The 22,123-nt window shown below is 42.5% G+C and overlaps 1 protein-coding gene across 2 annotated transcripts in view; it reads right to left on the bottom strand.

The window, feature by feature from the left end:
- The window catches only part of LOC116983886, a 76,237-nt gene that overhangs the window by 21,221 nt on the left and 32,893 nt on the right, over positions 1-22,123 (bottom strand). For both annotated transcript variants that reach the window (XM_033037777.1, XM_033037778.1), the window contains exons 8-13: positions 20,465-20,618; positions 17,226-17,250; positions 14,778-14,809; positions 11,116-11,146; positions 4,627-4,733; positions 2,109-2,292 (exon numbers count right to left, since the gene is read on the bottom strand). In XM_033037777.1, the coding sequence (XP_032893668.1) occupies positions 2,109-2,292; positions 4,627-4,733; positions 11,116-11,146; positions 14,778-14,809; positions 17,226-17,250; positions 20,465-20,618 (533 nt within the window). The remainder of the gene's footprint in view (positions 1-2,108; positions 2,293-4,626; positions 4,734-11,115; positions 11,147-14,777; positions 14,810-17,225; positions 17,251-20,464; positions 20,619-22,123) is intronic.

The following is a 22,123-nucleotide window of genomic DNA, read 5'->3' as shown; positions in this document are numbered from 1 at the left end:
AATCAAGCCTGTAATCTATCCCATCAGATAAAGCATAAAAATAACTTTAATTTGATACCTAATTAACTTTCATCTTCAGTATTAAAAAAAGATGGTCATTTTCATACTCGGAAATTGTTCCCTATTGCTTTTCCATTGACTAACACAAAAGCTGTGATCATGGACAGTCAAAAGCCCATAACTTTCTAAAATACTAAGAGAAATTAATGACATTTTCAGTTATTATAGATTGAAGCATTGTGAAACAAATATGATACATCTTACTTGGATGACGTGAAATTAAAGCATATAATTAGTTAGTTACCTAATTGTAGCTAATTACAAAATTGATCGTTGTGACGGAAATAGTAATAAACACCGAGACTGCCTTGAAAATTCAAAAATATGATATTCTCAAGATCAGAACTTTAATATTATTGTATTATATGCTGTAAATCCGTAACAGACAGGTAAAGAAATAACAATTTTTAGCAAAAGATCGTCTTTATGGAGAAGATCAGTTGCTAGCTGGTACATTGGGAAATCATAATCAGTAGCATCATCATACTCCTCAGATTGTAACCAATAAGCAACTCTGTACACCTTGTTTTTCCCCAACTTTTCAATTTTGGCATTGTAAACTACAAGATTTTGTTCTTCAAACCATGCATGACATGCCTTTCTGCTCACTACTTTCCCATTAAGAATGTCCTGTAGATCATTACATTTGGAGTAGTCCAAATTCGGATAATCTCTGCGAATGCTGTCGAAATCAGTCTCTTTTGCTGGGCATTTGGATTGACAATTTTGCATTTCTTCTTCGGAACATCTGTTTAAAATGTAAAGGGAAAAAAACACCGAACAGCATTAACAGAAACAAGTTATTATTTGCAGTTTTAGAAATAAAGGTAGAAATGATAAAGTTAAATGCTAAAACAAATAGTAAACAACCAACAGGAAATTCATATTCATCAGATTCATCAAATCAATTAAATTCATCTAATCAATTAAATTCATCTAAATTCAATTACTAGATCTAAACATCTATCAATTTCTTAAGAAAAGTATCCAAATAACAAATAACAAACTGATCCCATTCACACAAGAATTCACAATATAACATGATTATTAAATCTCACTTTGTCATGAATTTATATGCCAAATGGAAGGAATTTAATGTTTAGTTCCCATAAATTGATCCAGAAACATCCACTCTCGAGATAATCAAAATCATTATTTTTTGCACAATACATCTGACTAACACTGTACTGTGGATATTTAGTATGAAAATGTTGATCATGGATAGACAATAACACAAAATATAGATGATTTAGATGTTCTTATGACATAATTGTACAAAAAAATAATGAATTTGATTATCTTGAGAGTGGATGTTTCTGGATTGTGATCGATTGGATAGTGGCCGTTGTCATGATTTAAGCCCCGATATCGGCAGGCAAGACACGGCCGATTCGTATGGGGGCCTAAATAACATTTTTCGCTTCATAAGATTAAAATGAAGCCACAGCAAAAAGCAAGATAATATGTTAAATAAACAACATACCTTTTGTTTTGTCCTGCAATTGCGATCCGTGATGTTGAAGGCGTTGAAGGCGTTAGAAGTCGCTTTTAACTTCAATCCAGCGATGCAATCGTCCAGCAAATTAAAAAAAAACGGGAACGGAAGCGCGAATGATTTTTCTTCATCAGCCAGCAGTCCGAGGAAATCCCTCTCTGACAACCAATACAAACCTGCATTTTAATCCACCCCCCCCCCCCCCCGAGCCTCCGGAATCACACGCACAGGCAGATCTGGAGCGCCACTGATGGTAGGTTTTGTAACAACGCTAGTATGAGCTATAAGGAGAGATTGTGCAAGCGGATTGTTTTCTCTGGTGTGTCGGAGGTTGAGGAGAGACCTGACAGAAGTATATAAAATTATGAGAGGCAGAGATAAGGTAGACAGTCAGAACCTTTTTCAAATGAAGTAAATGTCAAAGATTAGAAGGCATAGCTTTAAGGTGAGAAGGGGAAAGTCTAAAGGTGATGGGAATGGTTTCACATGGATTCCTCCTCAATGCAGAAATCAAGGTATGAAGACTTCCACCATTACAATACCCCTCACGTACCTTGAATGAGTAGTGTCGCACAGTGGGTACAGGGATATCTGGATAGGTAGACTGTGCATCCCTGCACTTGCCTGGGAAAGGATATAAGCGCTTGTTGCACGGCATGAAGCCCACCTCTGGAGCAGTCAATAGCAAGGATCAGATTTCTCTCCGTGTTCAGGATAGCGATGCCTGCTTTACAAAACTGAGGTTAAAAGAAATGAGAGGGCGGATTGGTTCATCTTCAACTCTAAACTTTAGTTTAGTTTGAGCATTATACGTCCTATTTTCTTAAGACATAAAAGGAGGTTGTTCCTATCCCATTCCCAACTTCACACCTTTTCTGGTAACTGGGTTAGTGTACGGACCTTTACTTTATAGCTAACTAGCAAGGGTGTGCGTAGTGTGACGGCATTGTCCCAGAACTGGGCAGAGAGCATTGTGTTGGTGGGTCTCAGTATGGTAGGGGGAGGGGTTGCACTCCTAGAAAACAGTCCGTTTGGTGATATTCTATAACACAAAGCCGTGTCATAATTGTGCATGCATCGAAAAACACAGGCTAAAAGCAAACAAATCTTACGTTTATTTATTTATTTACTTTTTACATATATTCCATGAAGGTGAATTTTATTCCAAATCTGAAACTTTTGGATAGCGTTTTGGGAATTCTGTAAGGATGAATTTCTGAAACCTGAACAGCTGTAATGCATGGGGTCGTCTGTGTAATCAGCCTTGTGGCTTGCCCAGACTGGAAATGTTTGAGGAACAACGTGGAGAGAGTCTCAATCTGTGTCTGAACTTATGCTGCCCAACATACAGCTGAGGACTCTCACTTCAGAGCCCTATAGCCATGATTCACCTATCAGGGTCTAGTTTAGTTTATTTTAAGTTATTGTCACATTTACCGAGGTACAGTGCAAAACTTTTGTTGCGTGAAAATCAATACATATTTACAATCGAGCCATCCGCAGTGTACAGATACTGTACAAAGGAATAACGTTTAGTGTAAGATAAAGTCCAGTAAAGTCTGATTAAAGATAATCCGAGTGTCTCCAATGAGGTAGAGTGTAGCTCAGGACCGTTCTCTAGTTGTTGATAAAATGGTTCAATTACCCGATAACACCTGGGAAGATTCTGGAGGTGTGTGTTTTCACACTTCTAAACCTCTTGCCTGATGGGAGAGGGAAGAAGGGGGAGTGACCGGGGTGAGACTCTTCCATAATTATGTTGGTAGTCTTGCCGAGGCAGTACAATATGTAAATTAAGTCAATGGAAGTGAGTTTGGTTTGTGTGATGGTCTGGGCTGTGTTCACATTCTCTGCAATGTTTTGCGGTCTTGGATGCAGCTGTTCCCAAACTATGCTGTGATGCAACTTGATAAAATACTTTCCACGGCATATCTGCAGAAGTTGGTGAGAATTGTTGGTGACATGCCGAACTTCCTAAGCCTTAAATGGAAGTAGAGGTGTTGTTGTGTTTTCTTGGCCACTGCTTCGATATGGGTGGTCTAAGACAAGTTGCTTATGACATTTTTTCCTAGGAATATGAAGCTTTCAACCATCTCTACAGACATCAGTCTACAGACATCAGTCACTGGTCTTGGGGTCTACAGACGCCAGTCACTGGTCTTGGGGTCTATGGATATCAGTCACCAGTCTCAGAGTCTACATACACCATCACTGGTCTTGGGGCCCATCACAGCTAAGAATCCAGAATTCATTTTCGAACAGGGCCCAAACATTTGTGCATGTTTCAATCTTCCCACATCCATCCGTGGTTCAACATACTGCACTGGAGGGTCAATGAATGGGGTTGGGGACAAATACATTGCCAAGGATGTCAATGTGTTAATGAATGCTAAAGAAGTGGTATACGCACCACAATGGGGGAGGTTGTGTGGAGGGGAATTGGGGAGGGGGGAATTGGGGTAGTGTTAGGGGGGGAGGGAGGAGGTTGAGAGGGAGTGAGGGAGTGTGAGGGAGGAAGGGGGGGTGGGGGGGGGGGGCTGTATGAGAGGAGAGAGTGAGGGGAGTGGCGAGGCAAAGGTTAAGTGAGGGTGAATGTGAGGGCAGTGACTAAGTGGTTGATAATACATAGTTCTGGCATGGACACAATCAGCCTGTGCTCCAACAAATATTCTGATTCTTAGTTACAGCATTTTCCAGAACGAGCGTGGTGCCAAGAGTGCCAAGAGACAAGGTAGTTCACAATGATGAAGAAAGGGCAGGATAAAGGATTATTCATCAGATTCCCAGTTTATCCCAGTCATTTTCAGAATCCACATGCAAGTTAATCAGTAGGGAGAGTGTGGGAAAGCACCCATCAGTTGTTGGGAAATTGTCAGATCATCGTTAAGGATGTGGTAACTCTGCACCTAAAGCACCCAGACGCTTGAATGGGTGGAGGCAATATGGCTTATGGAAGGTAAATCATTTTGAACAAATCTAACAGATTTTCTAAGGTTAATGAAAGAGAACCATTAGATATGGTGTCGTCCCCAGACTGACAACTCCTACATTCTTACATTCTGATCACTTACTGTAAGCTCACCCTTTTCTTTCGGTTCCTTGCACAAGGGAGATGCTTCCATATGCAAAGCCAGACACATCATTAGGTCAGCTTTACTCGGCAGGCGGTGCAGTCCAACTATGTTCAATAAAGGAGACACAGTGTAAGATCACAGTCAGCTCTCTGACCGCCTATTTGACAATAATTGACAATAATATTGAGATTAACAGTTGATTTAAGAAAATGAGGAGGGCCCCAGACCGAGTGAATAGGATGGGTACCATGACTACTCTCTCTGCCCGTACACCACTCTGCCAACTTCACAACGAACCATGGGATTAGTGAAGAAGTATGAAGGCTCTGATTCCACAATTATAACCCTCTATCTGGGAGCAACTCTCTCAAATGAAGCATATCCCATCTATTAGTGAGGACTTTGCTGCCCATATTTTAACTTGCTTCTAGTTTGTGCACCAATTATTGATTAGCTTGCTGACCTATGACATTTCATATTTTATAATTTGCACCCTTCTTTTTGGTTTCCCCACAAGCACATTCACCAATCCTCATCCACGCCTCCACTGCCTTTCACAATCTCCTCCATGACGGGGCTATGTTGGAACTCTGCATGTACTCGTGCTGCCCTCTGGCGGTCTCCTGATTTTAATCATCCTATTATTTTTAATTTAATTTAATTATTTTATAAATGGGAATTTTATAAATGTTATAAATTATAAATGGGAAGGAACTGCAGATGCAGGTTTAATCCGAAGAAGGGTCTCGACCCGAAACAGCACCTATTCCTTCTCTCCAGAGATGCCGTCCTGTCCCGCTGAGCTATTCTTGATAAATGAATCGTTAGAAGCTCCTTAGTGGCGTGTTGCTATTCAGAGTTTTAAGTGTATTTGTACTAACCCGTGCAATATGCTTGCCTCAGTGGGGAAGTTTACAAAATAAGATCACAAGTCCAAGAAGGAACTGCAGCGTTTCGGGCCGAAACGTTGCCTATTTCCTTTGCTCCATAGATGCTGCCGCACCCGCAAATAAGTTCACAAACTGCATTGGTAATTAAGACCAGAGTTATTTTTGTGTGTTATGTAAAATAAATTAATTTCAGGTTCTTTACATCACAAGTATTCTCCTAAAAAGTTACCCACAACTTTATGTTGTAAATGGGTTGGTTTCAGTCCAGCAAAAACACATAACATAAGTCCTTAATGACATTTCTTAGAAAACAGCGAGAGAGTGTGAGATGTAGATGGGATATGACTCCAATTTTGAACAAACCCCTGTGTTCGTGTATTCATATTTTTCCGATAAATTATAGTATCTACGCCGGATGATAGTCTACCATACAATATAGAAAACATTCTCATATTTACAATTAAGGGCCAATTGTATTTGGGTTTTTAATAAAAACTCAGTTTACCCGAGTTTAAATTTAAAGGTGGGCCAGGCGCTGGGAAACTCTGGGACCCCACTGCTGAAGAGAACATCTGAGCTTTGTCTTTCATTCAGAGGTTCGTGGGCGGGCTGGGGTGACTGCAGGGCTCTGAACATTTTGTTTCCCAGGGCTGGGGTGAGTGTGAAAGGGGTGTTTTCCGGGCATATCTGCCCTATCAGCAATGTTTTGAGCCGCTGCTTTTTATACAGTTTAAGTCGCGACGGTGGGACAGCTGCTCTGACGGACATACTGGGTGAGTAGAGAGACACACACTGCTATCCCTCTGGTCTACGGACCATGCTATAGGGGGAAAAATAACGTTAATGTTAATTTTACCTAATCTTTTTGTTAGAAGTTTACCAACGTTTTGATGAGAGATAAATTAGAGGAATAAAACAATCTTACTAGACACAAAAAGCTAAGCCGGCAGCATCTCTGGAGAGAAGGGTTGAAACGTTTTTTCAGTCTGAAGAAGGGACTCGACCAGAAACGTCACCCATTCCTTCTCTCCAGAAATGCTGCATGTCCAGCATTTTTGTGTCTATCTTCGGTGTAAACCAGCATCTGCAGTTCCTCCCCACACGAACAGCCTATGCCGTTCAATGATTGATGCCAGACCTTGAACAAATGCTGTTCAAATGGACTTTTAGGAAGAAAGGAATTGCAGATGCTAGTTTAAACCAAAGATAGACACAAAATGATGGACTAACTCAGCTGGTCAGGCAGCATCTCTGGAGAAAAGAAATAGGTGATGTTTTGGGTCGAGATCGTTCTTCAGGCTGGGTCTTAGCCGGAAGAAGGGTCCCGTCCCGAAACATCGCCTATTCCTTTTCACAAGAGATGTTGCCTGGCCCGTGGAATTACTCGAAGGTAGGCAAAAGCGCTGGAGAAACTCAGCGGGTGCAGCAGCATCTATGGAGCGAAGGAAATAGGCAACGTTGCGGGCCGAAACCCTTCTTCAGACTGACGAAGGCCAGTCGTTGAGTTAACTTGGCAGCTGGACAGAGAAAAAAAAGGTGAGTAAAAATAGGTGAGTGAATGCATTCCTGTTTGAATAAGTGTAGGAAGAAACTGCGGATGGTGGTTTACACCGAAGACAGGCACAAAAAGCTGGAGTAGCTCAGCGGGTCATGCAGCATCGCTGAAAAAAAGAGTCTCGACCCGAAGCGTCACCTATTCCTTTTCTCCGGAGATGCCGTCTGACCCGCTGAGTTACTCCAGCTTTTTGTGTCCATCTCTTGTTTGAATAAGATTATTTGAAAATGAAATGATCCACACCCACTCTTAAAAATAAATCGTCTTTATGTGAAAAATAAAGCAATTGCAAAACTTTGCCAATACAAAGGGGATATCCTTTGGGGTCGTTCGCTACTATCCGCAGTCACGGATAAAACAGTGCAGGATATGATAATGTGGCCAATGATACAGGTGTGAGGCGAGAACCACGAAATACAGTCTGCCGAGCGATGAATAAACAGGGGTGAGAAATGTACTATCCCAAAACTCGGGTTCAGTGAGTTTAAAAAAGTACATTAGACAAGAAACCTTTACAAATAGCGAAGCTTCGCGTATGGCAGCGCACACACCTGGTGAAAATGTCCCAAAGGGCGGAAACAGGCCCTTCTGCCTACTGAGCCAGCCGTCAAACACTCATTCATCTCAAACTCATTTCTGCTCGCATTCACATCAATTTCCCACCTGAGCTCCATTCGACCACTCACCGACACACCGGGAGAAGGTGACAGTCCTTCAGGTAAACAGCCAAGAAGAACTTCATATCTACACTCAGATGGACTGGCAGATGGAGGAGATAGGAATCGGGGAAAGAGAGGAAAAGCCCAAGAGAAATATAGAGAAAGGGATATTGGAAAAGACAGATGCTGGAATCCTGAAACGTATGTCAAAACATTTAAAAGGTATAAACACATAGCAAATAGGTGCAGGAGTAGGCACACGTGGGAACTCGTTTAAACTCGTGAACATAAACTTGGAATCTCGTAGACAACCACGAGTTTGATTTTTTCTTTCACTCTGGATCACTCGTGGGTGGACTCACACCGTGAGACAGAGCCATTAAGACTCTCCAACTTAGCTACTTCTCCTTATGACTCTCTTTAAAACTAGCCCCTGCATTATATCACTTTGCCTACCTGCTCGGGCAACTAATTTTGTGACAATGTCAAATTTTGCTAAATTTCAGTTTGAGAATAGTTTCATGAAGATCTTTCTGACAGTTGATTGCAAAAGGGTTGCTATGGTGTTGTTGCTGCTGTTTTGCAGTAGTCACCATCTATTTCATGCCCTTGGCACCGTTGAATGGGATGACACTGAGGAAGCTTTAGATGATACTCCATTGTGTTTCTCCTGGATTGTTTTTTTCTGATGTCTGGTGTCAGAGGAGGAGAAAAATACTCCCAACTTTAATTTCCCATCTAGCTCTGACATTGGTGTGTTTGGCCTTGTATACTGTCCCAGCAGCATTTAAGCTTGGCACACTGACACAGCCTCACAACTGCAGAATCTTGGGTACAATCCCGACCACAGGTGCTGTCTGTGTGGAGTTGTCACTTTCTCTTGGTGATTCCAGGACAGTGATGGAAATGGGGGGTATGCACAGGTACGGCGTCCCCTAGATTTCAATTTCCAGCTCGGGTTTAATGAGTACTGCAGAAAGATTCAAGCCGTTTCACACTTTATTCAACTCAGACGAAAACGATTTGTTAACTGCCACTGTTAGCACTTGTTAACAGCCAGTAGTTAACAGTAGTTATACAATGTATCATCAATACATCGATCCACATTCCTCAGTAAATGTAATTGTGTTTTAACACCGCGTTCCTTTGAATAAAATTCAAGGGAGAATTTCTTAAACTCACTGTCATGGCTACCGGACCGCGAGCACGGGCTCAGGTAAATCATGTTATTTTATTATTCCACATTATTTTATTTGCCTCCATGCCTCTCTGCATCCGTGCCTCTCTGCCTCCGTGCCTCTCTGCCGCTCTCCCCTCTCTGCCACTCTTTGCCGCTCTCCCATCTCCGCCGCTCTCCCCTCTCCGCCACTCTCCCCTCTCCGCCACTCTCCCCTCTCCGCTACTCTCCACTCTCTCCCCTCTCCGCCGCTCTCCCCGCTCTCCCTGCTCTCGAAAACTCAATTATGTATTTTGGGAGGTATTTTGGAGAAAGGAGATGCATAAAATGTGCACATTTAAAAAATCAGCATTCAGGTATGCAAACCTTCAAAAGGAAATGATATGCTACATTTTCAAATGGGAAATAATGCTTAAGGAGCTAATAGAAAACTTGTATAAATCATTGGTTGTGCCATAATTAGAATATCGTGTTCACTTTTTCTGGAACGATATGTCCTTCAGCTAACAAAAATAATGAATAATTAGTCTGAGTTAGTCAATTAGTTAATGGTGTAGTAACGCTTGGCTAGCAGTCACCGTTGAATGGTATTCGATATACTAGTTAAGAGGGAGGAGGATGAGTCAGAAAACAAGGCTCTACATTTAAGTAAACCTTGGGAAAGTGAGGCAGAAGAGTAGACTATGCAGAGCATTTGAAGTTAGAGAAGTCAATGTTCATACCGCTGGGGTGTAAGCTACCCAAGCAAAATGTGAGGTGCTGTTCCTCCAATTTGCACTGGGCCTCACTCTGACAATGGAGGAGGCCCAGGACAGAAAGGGGGAATGGCATGAATTCACAGCTTTATCCTGCGCTACTTAATCCAAGGGTGAGCAAATGAGCAGACAGACGGACGAAAGCAACGATCATAGAGTAGAATAGCTGACATTTAGGGACGAGACCCTTCTTCAGACTCAGTCAGGGGAAAGAGGAACAAGAGATATAGATGATACTAAGGACAAATGAATGGGAGATATGCCTATATTTCCCATTTCTCGTTCTATTGACTGTCAGTCTGAAGAAGGGTCTCGGCCCGAAATGTCATCTATTCCACTCTATGATCATTGCTTTCATCCATCTGAGAGAGAGAGAGAGATGCAAGAAAGCAGCTATGACATATAAAACACAATAAACTATATTTTAAATACACAATAAACAAGTTATGCATTCTTGTACTCTTACATGGGTATGGCCACACATTAAAAAAAAATCCCCCCCACACCCCCCCCCTCCCCTTCCTTCCCAAACTCAGCCTCACAGACCTTAGAGTACCTCTAGTTCCTAAAACCCATTTCCATCACTGTTCCAGGTACTCATGTTTCCTCCCACATCCTAACGATGTACAGGATGGAAGGATAATTAGCCATTTTAAGTTCCTCCTGGTGTGCAGGTGAGTGGTAAAATCTGGGGCGGGGGGGGGGGGGGGGGGGGGGAGGGGGTTGATGAGAGAAGAATAAAAATTGGGATTAATGTAGGATTCATGTAGATGTATGATTGATGGTCAGGGAAGAATTGGTGGGCCAATAGGCTTATTTTCATGCTGAACCATTCAATGACTATGAATGTAAACATTGTCTCATCATGACATCAGTAATCAATTCAGATTATTAGTTATCCATGCCCTTGAAATTTAGATTTACTTAATTCCAGATTTTATTTGTCTTTTCCCATTCCACCTCTTCCAGGAACACCCTCTCTTATGTTTGAGTCAATCCCTCTGACCCTTCACTTAATCACAGACCGCCCCCTTTGCATTCTTCCTTTCACATTTATTTCTAACTTTCCCCAATTCTTACGACCCTTAAACATGAACACTGTTTCCCTCTCCACAGATGCTGCCTGACCTGCTGAGTATGTATCTCAAGCGAGAAAGAGAGAGACAGAGACACAGAGAGAGACAGACACAGAGAGACAGACAGACAGAGAGAGAGAGACAGACAGACAGAGAGACAGGGTGAGACAGAGAGAGAGAGAGATGGACGGTTAATCTCCAGATGATCTGATGAAAGCAAAACTATTAAAAAATATTGAATGATGATAAAGACTGTTAAAACAATATGTACATTTTCATTTATAACAGTGAATAAGCATGCACAGTATACAATTTTTATAAAGATAATTTCAGTGTACATGCTTATTCACAGTTATAATTGAAAATTTACTCACCAGGAGATTCACCAGGAGATTCGGTCTTTGGCTGCAATAATAAGAATTGAAGTATTAATTGCACAAAGGAAAAATCCAGACAATGTTATATATCAAAGTTGTAAGCAATTCATTAATTGATTATCTGAAACATGAATTCTGCAGAGACAGCAAAGGAAAAGTGGGTCCAAAGTGCTGAAGGCTGCAAAGATGGATACCAAGCAAAATCCCAGTGAAAAATTACAATTTGCCCGCATTTTCAGTGTTCCTGGCACAGACTTTTAGTGAAGGACTTTACTGCTTCTCAGTAGCTGTGGTGTTTAGTCGTTCTGGTGATATCGGGAACAAGGCTGCTATCAGAACAAGCTTCAGCAGCAGTAGTGTGTGATGCACCACGGATGAAGACCAGAGGACATGGAGAATATTGCAAGGATTTTGTGCGATTTTAACCATCTTGCAGGTCCTGGGTTTAATATCAGAAAAGCAGGAGCTCAGAGAGCGCAGAATTCCCCTTGCAATGCTCTGAGTTGCGAGCTGGATCACATACTCATGTGAGGGGAGTGGGGCTTGAACTGTTTGACTTGTGTGAAGATTAAAGTTATTGGTGCATGGCTGCTGTGTTTGGTATAAAAATAAATTCAGGATAGACTCCAAACCACAAACTAAAGCAACAATCTAATGTCAATTGTCCTTTGCAGAACAGAGTAAGTACTTTGTGTGTAAAAGCCTTTTGTAACTCTTCACTCTTGAAAACTCTAGTTAGAATTTACAGACCATAATCTCCAATCTACAGGAAATCTTGAAAACTTTGTTCAAGTCACCTCTTCGTTTATTAAATTTTAAGGAATAAGTCTAGTTTTGAAATCTCCTATTGTAATTTCCACCTGAGTTCTGGGACTGTTAGGGTTCCACAGGTGCCTCACCGTTCCAGAGACCAGTGCTCAATCCTGATCGCTGGAGCTGTCTGTGTGGAGTTTACCCGTTCACCCTGTATCTGAGCGGGTTTCCTCTGGGTGCTGCAGTTTTCTTCCACATGACACGTGGGTTGGTAGTTGATTGACCACTATAAATCCCCCCCCCCCCCAGTGTATGGATGAGGGGTAGAATTCAGAGGGAGAAGGAGAATTTGGGGACACATTTGAGATTATGTGACCCTGAAGTATGACCTGGAAGTACTATTTCAGCCTCTTGCCCCACTCTCTTCCGTCTTCGTTTCGTTCAATTTAGTTTAGTTTAGTTTAGAGATACAATATGCAAACAGGCCCTGCACCCGACCGAGTCTGCACCAACCAGCGATTCCAAATACACTACAGGCTAGGGACAATTTATAGAAGCCAATTAACATACAAACCTGAACGTCTTAGGAATGTGGAAGGAAACTGGAGCACCCAGAAAAATCCCACACGGTCACAGGGAGAACGTACAAACTCCATACGGACATGCACCTGTAGTCAGCATAGAACCTAGGTCTCTGCCACTGTATGGCAGCAACTATACCGCATCGCTGCATCGCTGTGCCACCCTCCTATTTCAGTTACAGCTATTATTGATGCTATCTTTCTCTCCATAGTCCAACCCCACTCTACACTAATTTGCAAATCTTTGTGTCTATCTGGGCATCCATTCTACAGACTCAGTCCCAGCCTGGCTTGCTGGAGCCTACCCCTGTAGCACACTTTTTTCCCCATCACAGCACTGTAAACAGTGCCCCAGGACCTAGAACCACTACCAATCACCTTGACTCGTTTACCCAGCTCGCCATTCCACTTGTGCTTACTTCAATTTACAACTCAATATATCAAAAGCTTTTATCTTGTTCTTTCATTTAGCTTCTGGTACTTGAACTCGAAACAGAACACCATTCCAGTGTTTCCTCTGTTGTTATTGGCCAAAGTTCTTTCAATCCAGTGCACGTAATTCCTCACCCTGGAATTATGGTGGCAATCTACCTGTTTGCAAGTTTTACCAATCAACGTCTGCATTTGTCAACTATTTAATAGTCAGTAAGACATAGTGACTGACATTACAGGCATTTTACATGGACATCCAGTTGTAAGGATATATGATTCTGAAACATGGTGCAATTGAACAAAGTAATCCGTTTTATGAAGCAGGTCAAATGTGTATTTCTGTAAATTGCTAGCAGGCTGAACAGTACAAATAACAGCCAAGAGATGGAGATGCATAACCAAATATTTGACTGACCTATGGAATGTTTTATAAGACATGACGAGGCCACAGGCATGTTCACAATGCCATTACCCACTTTTGGAAAATATAGTAAGTGATAGCTTGGGTCAATGGAGGGAATGTGGCCTCCAAAAACAAGCCTCTTGAATTATGTGACACTGATTGATTGTTTAGATCAAGGGAGAATTGTGTTGTGAATGGATACAGTCGCATGGCAAGAGACTCGTCCTTAGTTGGTCAAATTGTAACCGTTAAATACTTGAGGACAGGTCAAGACTGGTCAAGATGTCTCTGAGATGTAAGCTTAGAACTGGAAGAGTGGGTCACGTGTAATTATGCTGAGGTATAATAATCATTATAATCACTGCATACTTTGTTGAACTTCTACAGGTGTCTGGTGTAGAACATACTGATCGGTTGCATCATAGCCTGGTTTGGTAACCCAAATGCCCAACAACAAAGGAAGCTGCAGAATGTGGTGGACAGTGGCTGGTTCATCGTGGGCACTGAGTCCCCACCATTGAAGGGATCTACTTTATTCGCTGGCTCGAGAAGACAGCTAATACCATAAAGACCCACACCACCCTGGCAATGCTCTCATCTCACTGCTGCCATCAGAAAGAAGGTACAGGAGCCTGAGAACCTTTACGTCTAGGTTTAAGAACAGCTTCTTCCCACCAATTATTGGGTTCTTGAACTGCACTGCACAACCTCAGCCATATTTCTACATCAGCTTCAAACTCCTAGGGATTTTGTGCCAGTTAACACTATGTACTTAAGCTTGCCCTAATGTGGTCTAGTTACTTAGTATTACTGATAATTTATTGCATTATTGTTTATTGTGTATTTATTTGTGTTGTTGTTGGTTTAATGGGCCTGTAAAGCTGCAGCAAGTAAAAACTTTATTGTCTGCTTACGGTGCATATAACAATTAACCACACTTGACTTTCCTTTTGACTCTTGATCAATTGTGACTTTTAAGTTACCCCTGGACCTCTATAACTGTGTGGCTTCTTTGCATAGGAACTTCCATATTTCCATATTAACTCATGGCAGAGAAGGAGGCTATTTGGTCTGTCGACCTTATGCCAGTTCTTCGATCATTCCTGCAACTCCTTCACTTTGTTCCCTGTAATCAATACTCACTCGCTTTCCCAACAAATCTGCCCAGATTCCACAACTCATGTATACACAAGCAACAATTCACAGCGGCCAATTAACCCATGAACTTGCATGTTTTTGGGATGTGGGAGGAAACTGGTGCACCCAGGGTGAAGCCCACACCGACACAGAGAGAACGTGCAAACTCCACAAAGTGAAGGTTGAATCCGAACCAGGGTGGCTGCAGCTGGGAGGCTACAGTTCTAACTGCATCACTGCTGTACTCTCCAACATGAGTATGCAGTGGTGCATGGTGCAACTGTCATCACCGGTGCTGAGGAACAGGGCACGGAGGCCTGAGACTCTACACCCTATTGAGCATCTCAGCTTACCTTAGACTCAGAATCCAGAGGTTTGCTGTTTCCTGTGTCACAAGAAAGATAATCAGAGAGTCATAAAGCAGTACAGCATGGACCCTTCCACCCTTCTTGTTCATGCCAACCAAGATGGCATTCTGGAATGATCCCATTAACCTGCATTTGGCCCATGTCTCTCTAAACACTTCCTGCCCATACATCTGTCTAAATGTCTTTTGAAAATCATAATTAAATCCGCTTCTATAAGTTCGCCTCGCAGCTCATTCCAGATACTGACTATCTTTTGAGTGAAAATGTTGCTCCTGATGTCTTTGTTAAGTCTCTCCCTCTCACTTTAAGCGTATGCCCTCAAGTTCTAGAATCTTCAACCTTGAAAAAAATGACTGTGCATGTTCACTTTATCTCCGCCTCGCAAATATCTATACGATCATTCGTCAGCCTCCAACACTCCGTCCAACCTTATGCTATAACTCGAGCCCATAAGTCCAGGTAACATCTCCTTTGCATCCTTTCCAATTTAATGACATCTTTCTGTTTGCTGGTTGACCAGAACTGAACAATGTGTGGTAGCTTACCAATGACTTGTACATGATGATGTCCTAACTTTTTCAAACATCTTCAGCTAAATCCTGTCCACCAGACTTGCCATTTCCAAGTTAATGAAATGGTTTATTAGCAACTCTGTTCCAAGAAAGGGAACATAAAGCAATGCTGCCGGCAATATCAGTGAATTTCAACTGAATATTGACAGCAAGATTAATATGTGAACTTTCAGTCATTGCAATTTGTGAGAGTGTGTAAACAAAAGAAGGAAGAATTAAGAAAGAATATGGAGTGGGCCCAGGAAATACAAGGGGAAATAGAGTCTACTGTTTTTATAGACTGAGTTAAAGAATGTGACAGAGGTAGAGAAGAGCAAAAAAGGGCAAATAAAAGACGGAGAGAGCGGCAGAGGGGACGATGAGGGGGTGATTGCAAGGGAACAGTTACATTTCAGGAGAATTGGGATGTGATCTTTATTGGACTGATAGCGGACAACAAGAGGGTGAGTGTGAGGAGAGGGAGAGAGAGTGAGGACAGAGGGATAAAGTGAGGACAGACAGAGAGAGAGAATGAGGACAGAGAGAGAGAATGAAGACGGAGAGAGAGAGAGAGAGAGAGAGAGAGAGAGAGAGAGAGAGTGAGGGCAGAGAGGTGAGGACAAAGAGAGAGTGAGGACAGAGAGAGGGAGAGAGATGGAAGGAGAGCAAGAGGAGGATGGGAGAGAGTGAGGACAGAGGGAGAGAGTGAGGACAGAGGGAGAGAGCATGGTGAGGGAGTGTGTGAGGACAGAAGGAGCAGAGAAATTGAGGACAGAGGGAGAGAGTGAGAAAGAGAGAGAGTGAAAGAGAATGAGAGAGTGGTGGTGGGGGAGAGAGAGGGAAGGGGAGAGAGGGGGAGACGGGGGAGTGGTGAGGAGAGAGGGGAGAGAGAGGGGGAGAGAGGTGGGGGAGAGGGGAGAGGGGAGAGGGGGAGAGAGGGGGGAGATGGGGGTGGTAGAGGGGGGTGAGAGGAGGGAGCAAGGACAGAGGGTGAAAAAGAGGGAGAGTTAGATGTGAGGAGGAGAGAGTTAGAACAGTGACAGAGTGAGGAGGAAGGAGAGAGTGAGGACAGAGTGCAACAGTGTTAAGGAATATTGTGATTTTATGCCCAGCATTTTACTGCAGCAGTTATAGGCCCGACCCCAGGAGCAGAAAGCCTAAGTGAGACAATCAAGGCATGACTGCGGGATTAAACGTGGAGCCAATAAAGAGGAGAGAGTGCAAGGACACAAGAGCTTGTTGTACCATAAACACAAGAACTTGAGAACATAAGAGCAAGAGCAGGCCAGTTGGCCCCTCGAGCTTGCCCAACGCAGCATTCAAGATGAGCTAACCTCATCTCCTCTTCTGCGCCATCGCCCCACGTGACTCAATCCTCCAATATTTCAAAAATGTACCTGCCCCAAGTCTAACTTTTCCAATCTCTTGGGGTGGAGAGTTCCAGAGATTAACCAGCCTCTGCAAGAAAATTTCTACTCTCTTCACAACACAATTCTGCAGCCAAGTCCCTGATTTGATACTTCACCCATTTGTGGAAATGTTCCAGCCAGGCACCCACCACTGCATGTTCCAGGCGCCCACTACTCTGTATTAAAAAAAAATGACCCCCCCACCCACACCTCCTTTAAACCTTCCCCCTCTTTCCTTGCGGCCATGTCCTCTAGTCATTGATATTTTCACCCTGGGAGGAAGATTCTGATTATCTACCTTATCTGTGTCTCTCATAATTTTATATAGTTCTGCCAGGACACTTCGAGTCAGGCCCCTTCTTCTAAATCAATTTGAAGAAAGATCCTCCTCAGATGCCGGTCGACCCATTGAGTTTCTCCACTAGCATTAACTCTATACTTCTAATTCCAATGTTTGCAATTATGAGTCTTACCTTGGACGTCTTCGGGCCACTTCCACTGGGGAGAGAGGACGGAAATAGTTTTAATACTTCCCAGTCTAACCGATCAGAATTACCTCAATATGAGCAATAAATAGTTCCTCACTCACAGTTTGCAATACAAACTCCTTATGGAGACGTGACAATTTATTCATTTTTGGTGATCTAGATGCCTTCTGTCCCCCTTACTGTTTATTGTCACAATTGACTACGTCGTGCAGAAGACAATGAACAAACCTGACTTTGGAATACCGTGGAGAACAGGTAGACGCCTCACTGACCTAGATTTTGCCGATAACATTGCACTACTAGCAGAGTCTGGAGGAGAATGCCTCAAAGGTTGGATGCCATCAGCTGCCAGAAGACTAAGCCCATGCAGACTGGAGACCAGCAGCCAAAAGACCAACTGATAATCAATGGGGAAGCTGTGGAAAACACCACAAGATTTACCTATCTTGACAGTAGATGGAGATGTAGAGTTCGACATTAACTCCCGAATTGGTAAAGCTGCATCAGTTTTCAGACGAATGCAACCGATATGGTCTAGTGGTGGGAAAAGTCAAGATGCTAAAAGTCAAACTCTTCCAGTCCATAGTCCTCTATGCCAGTGAGACATGGAAAATTAATGTGAAGATGAAAAATAAATTGGATGCATTCCAATAACGCTGCTTGAGGAAGATCCTTAAGACTAGCTACAGAGACCACATCACAAATGAGGAGATCTACCATGAAACTGCAACAAAGCCTCTCAGCCAAGACATAGAGGGACGCAGGATGAAATTTGCAGGTCATGTACTCAGAATGTCACCGGAACGTGCACATATGATAGCAATGACATGGCACCCTGACTGAAGAAGGAAAAGAGGCTACCCAAAACTCACACGGAGGTGAACATTCCAGAAGGATTTGGAAGCCCGGGACACAAGCCTAACGAGGGTGGAAGATGTTGCACATAACCAAACAGAATGGCGAAAGCTTGCTGCCCAATGCACTCAACAGTGTGGGAGGAACTAAGCCTAAGTAAGTAAGATGCCACTGGCAAGCTCTGCATTTAGGGCCATCCTTACTTGCCTTTGAACTGTGTGGCTTACCCAGAACTTCAGAGAGCAATTCGGAGTAAACCACTTTGCTGTAGTCTAGAGTCACAATCAGGTCATGTCAGGAAGGACAACAGATGTCTTCCATTAGAGGATGCTAATAAATCAAAGTAGACACTAAATGCTGGATAACTTAGCAGGCCAGGCAGCATCTCTGGAGAAAATATATTGGTGATGTTTCGGGTCAGGACCCTTTTTATTCTTGTCTGAGAGAAAGTCCTTGGCATTTTCTCCAGAGATTCTGCCTGACCCGTTGAGATACTCCAGCATTTTCTGTCTATTATTGGTATAAACCAGTTTCTGCAGTTCCTTTTTATTACATTATGTTAACCTGTTCAGTGCCACCACCGAGTATACTCGGGTCATGGCCAATAGTGAAAAAAAAACCTGGCAGTGAACAGGTTAATGAACCAGTTAGGTTTTGTGGTCACGTTATTAATGGCTGGATTTATTTTTAAAAATCCAACCTATCAACCAGTCTTAATATTCCACTGTACGTGTGATGGGAGGTAAAGTCAAACTCGAGTTTGCTCGATTGTGAGTCTAGGCCTCTGTAATATTTGTCTGATAATGTAACCACTGTGCTACTGTGAACCATATTGAGAACATAGATTAGACAACACTCATACAGACACATAACTCCAAGTGGCAGATCCTAACTGAAACTTAGATATTTTAATTTCAATTTTTGACTCAGTTTGGGATATTTTCAGTTTTTATTTAAGTTTTAAGGATTTTAATTCACAAGATGCATCAAGTTTTAATCTCCATAAACCAAAGCCAAATGGATATCAGTCATAGAGTCATCAAGTCATACTGCACGAACAGTCCAACTTGTCCATGCCCACCAAGGTGCCCCATCTAAGTTAGTTCCACTTGCTCCCATTTGCCCCATATCCCTCTGAACCTTTCCCATTCATACATCCACTTCTGACAATCACAGTATGGTTCCCATCCCTCCCCTGTCAAAATCCCCTGCGACCACCCACAGGGACAATTTACAGAAGACATTTAACCTAATCAACTGTATGATTTTGCAAGTGAATATAGTCACAGATTGAACATGCAAACTCCACAAGGACAGCATCCGAGGTCAAGATTGAATCGTAATCTCTGGAGCTGTGATGCAACTGTCTGAACTACTTGATCAAATTCCTTTTAAACATCAATGTATAGATTAATTGTTCTCCCTTCATTACCATTTTTTAAATATTGAGACACATGAAACTGCAGATGCTGGAATCTTGTGCAAAAAGCAAACTGCTGGAGGAACTCAGCGGGTCAGGCAGTATCTGCGAAGGGAAATGGACAGACCACATTTTGGTCAGGCTTCGTCCATAGGCTGATGGACGGCGTTTCAGGTCAGAAGAAAGGTCCCAACTTGAAATGACGTCTGTCCATTTCTCACCACAGATGGTGCCTGACCCGTTGAGTTCTTTGTCGGTTGAGTAGTTTGTCTATTGTTTTAAAAAAGATTGCTGTTCACTCAGAGCGGTTGGTACATGGAGTGTGATGCCTGATGAAGTAGCTGAGAGAGGTACAATAACAATATTTAAAATATATTTGGAAAGATACATGGAAAGAAATGGTTTAGAGAGATATGGTGGGCCAGATGCTGGCAAACGGTTCTCGCTTGGATGGGGGATCTTTGTCGGCATAGTTGAATAGGGCCAAAAGTCCTGTTTCTGTACTGTGTGATTCTAAGGCTCTCACCTGAAACATTTCCCCACTACCTTAGTTTATTTTTACACATATTTCGAAGGATAGTGAAGCCTGTACTTCAGCCCGACAAGGCTTTTTCAGCTCTGTTGCACCCCAATAAACTGCTCTTCCTGGACCAGCGACTCCCTGAGCATTTCAGCAGCTACTATAGGTGCAGCACTCCAAAAGCAGAATAAATGTTAGCGTAAATTCTGCACAGTATTTAATGTAATGACAAAAAGGGGAGAAATAAATGCTAACTCTCCAGGGAGGCCCTCTGAAACATTTTTGATTGTTTTTTCCTGAAATATCTAAGTCCTAATAATGTTGCTGCTCCAACATTACAAATGGTGCTCTACACTGAACGTGAATAGTGAGCCTTCTTTGGCCAAAATTAAACAAATGATGAAGGAACAAAAGATGCAATGCACTTACCACAATGTGTTTCCATTCTTTAACCCTCTCTGATTCCGGCAGATCTTTGACAGAAACCATAGTCTTTATGCCAGAAGCAATAATCTTCATTTCACATTCTTTGCAGGGTGTTTTGGAAGAAACCAGCACAGCAGAATCGATGTCCCTGTCTGACCTGTAACAGCAGAGATCAGCAAGTGGTTAGGCCCAATTGTGCTGAAGCAGAATTGTGACTAATTTTGTAAAGAAAAGATGGGATTGGGAGGGTGATAAATTATTGAAATTAAGTGAAGCTGGAAGCATATGTCATAGAATCATAGAGTTCTACAGCACAGGAACAGGCCATTCGGCTCATGAAGTCTGTGCTGTTATCATTTTACACTAATCCCCTCTACCCACAACTGGTCTACATCCGTCCATTCACTGCCCGTTCCCGTGTCTACCTAAATGCCTCTTAAAAGTTGCTATTGTATCTGCTTCCACCACCACACCTGGCAGCACGTTTTAGGTACCTACCATTCCCAGTAAAATCAAGACTTCCAAATTTGGAGCAACCAAATTGGGATTAGGGAAAACATTAGTAGAGATGGAAAACTCTTAGAGAAACCTTTCTGAATCCAAGCCTAAGCGCGAACCTAGAGTCTGAGCAATGGGGTTGAAACTTATGTAGCCACTAAGTGGCCAGCAATGATGCCAGCCTCCCACTGAATGCAAAACATAACATTTACCATTTGCAGTGGGAATATCATGAAGCATCTACATTCTCCTGAATGTAGGATTACCAGGAAAAGGAGAGTAGAGCTTTCAATGGGAGAATCATAGAAAATGTGTATGCATTCAGCCCATCGTACTTGTCCCTTCCAAAGAAGAGATCGACAACCTGATGCCACCTTCCTGCTCTGGCTCTGCAGCCTGGCAGCTTACAGCTGTTCACATACTTATCCCAACACTGTTTAAATATGGGGAGGGTTCTACTGTAGATGTTACCAATCATATGGGTAGTACATCCCAGACCCCTACTCCTATGTGGATGAAAACCTTTTCTAAATCCCCTCTCTAATCCATCTACCAAATGTTTTACATCTGTTCAGCTATTCACCATACTGATGCGGGAAATAGGCCCCTCTTGTCTAAGCCCTTCGTCCTACCATTCACCTATGTTAACTCCCCACAGCCTACTGTTACAAATGAAAACAATCTCAGCCTATCCAATATTTTTCCATAGCTAAATATTTTCAGCCCAGGAACTTCCTCTTAATTTTCCGTTTACACTTTCCTGGTGTAGTAATCTCTCTCCTGTAATGTGACTGGAACTGGAATGGGCTGGAACAGATGGTACTGTGTTTCGACGTACATTTTATACTGCCTGGGTTACAGAAGCCCGTCTTTTGGACACTACTACATACAAGCGAGCTCCCATCTTATTATTTAATTCTAAAGTCTGGGGTGGGAGATTGTAACCTTCACGTGGTCCACCCTGTTTCGATTAATGCAATCAACCCGACGTGCACAAACAAGATCAAATAGAACAAGTTGACTTACAACTTGTCATGCACATCATACGCAAGAAGAAGATTCTAAAGTCTGATATACATATTATGTTCATTGTAACAAAGTGCAGAATTAGTTTCCTATCTCTCTCTCCATTCTTAATAATTGTTCTCACTTATCAGCCATGTG

This window comes from Amblyraja radiata, chromosome 19 (genome assembly GCF_010909765.2).
Source record: "Amblyraja radiata isolate CabotCenter1 chromosome 19, sAmbRad1.1.pri, whole genome shotgun sequence".
Classification (NCBI taxonomy): domain Eukaryota; kingdom Metazoa; phylum Chordata; class Chondrichthyes; order Rajiformes; family Rajidae; genus Amblyraja; species Amblyraja radiata.
The sequence above is the reverse complement of the archived record's forward strand: the minus strand, read 5'-3'. Positions and strand labels throughout refer to the sequence as shown.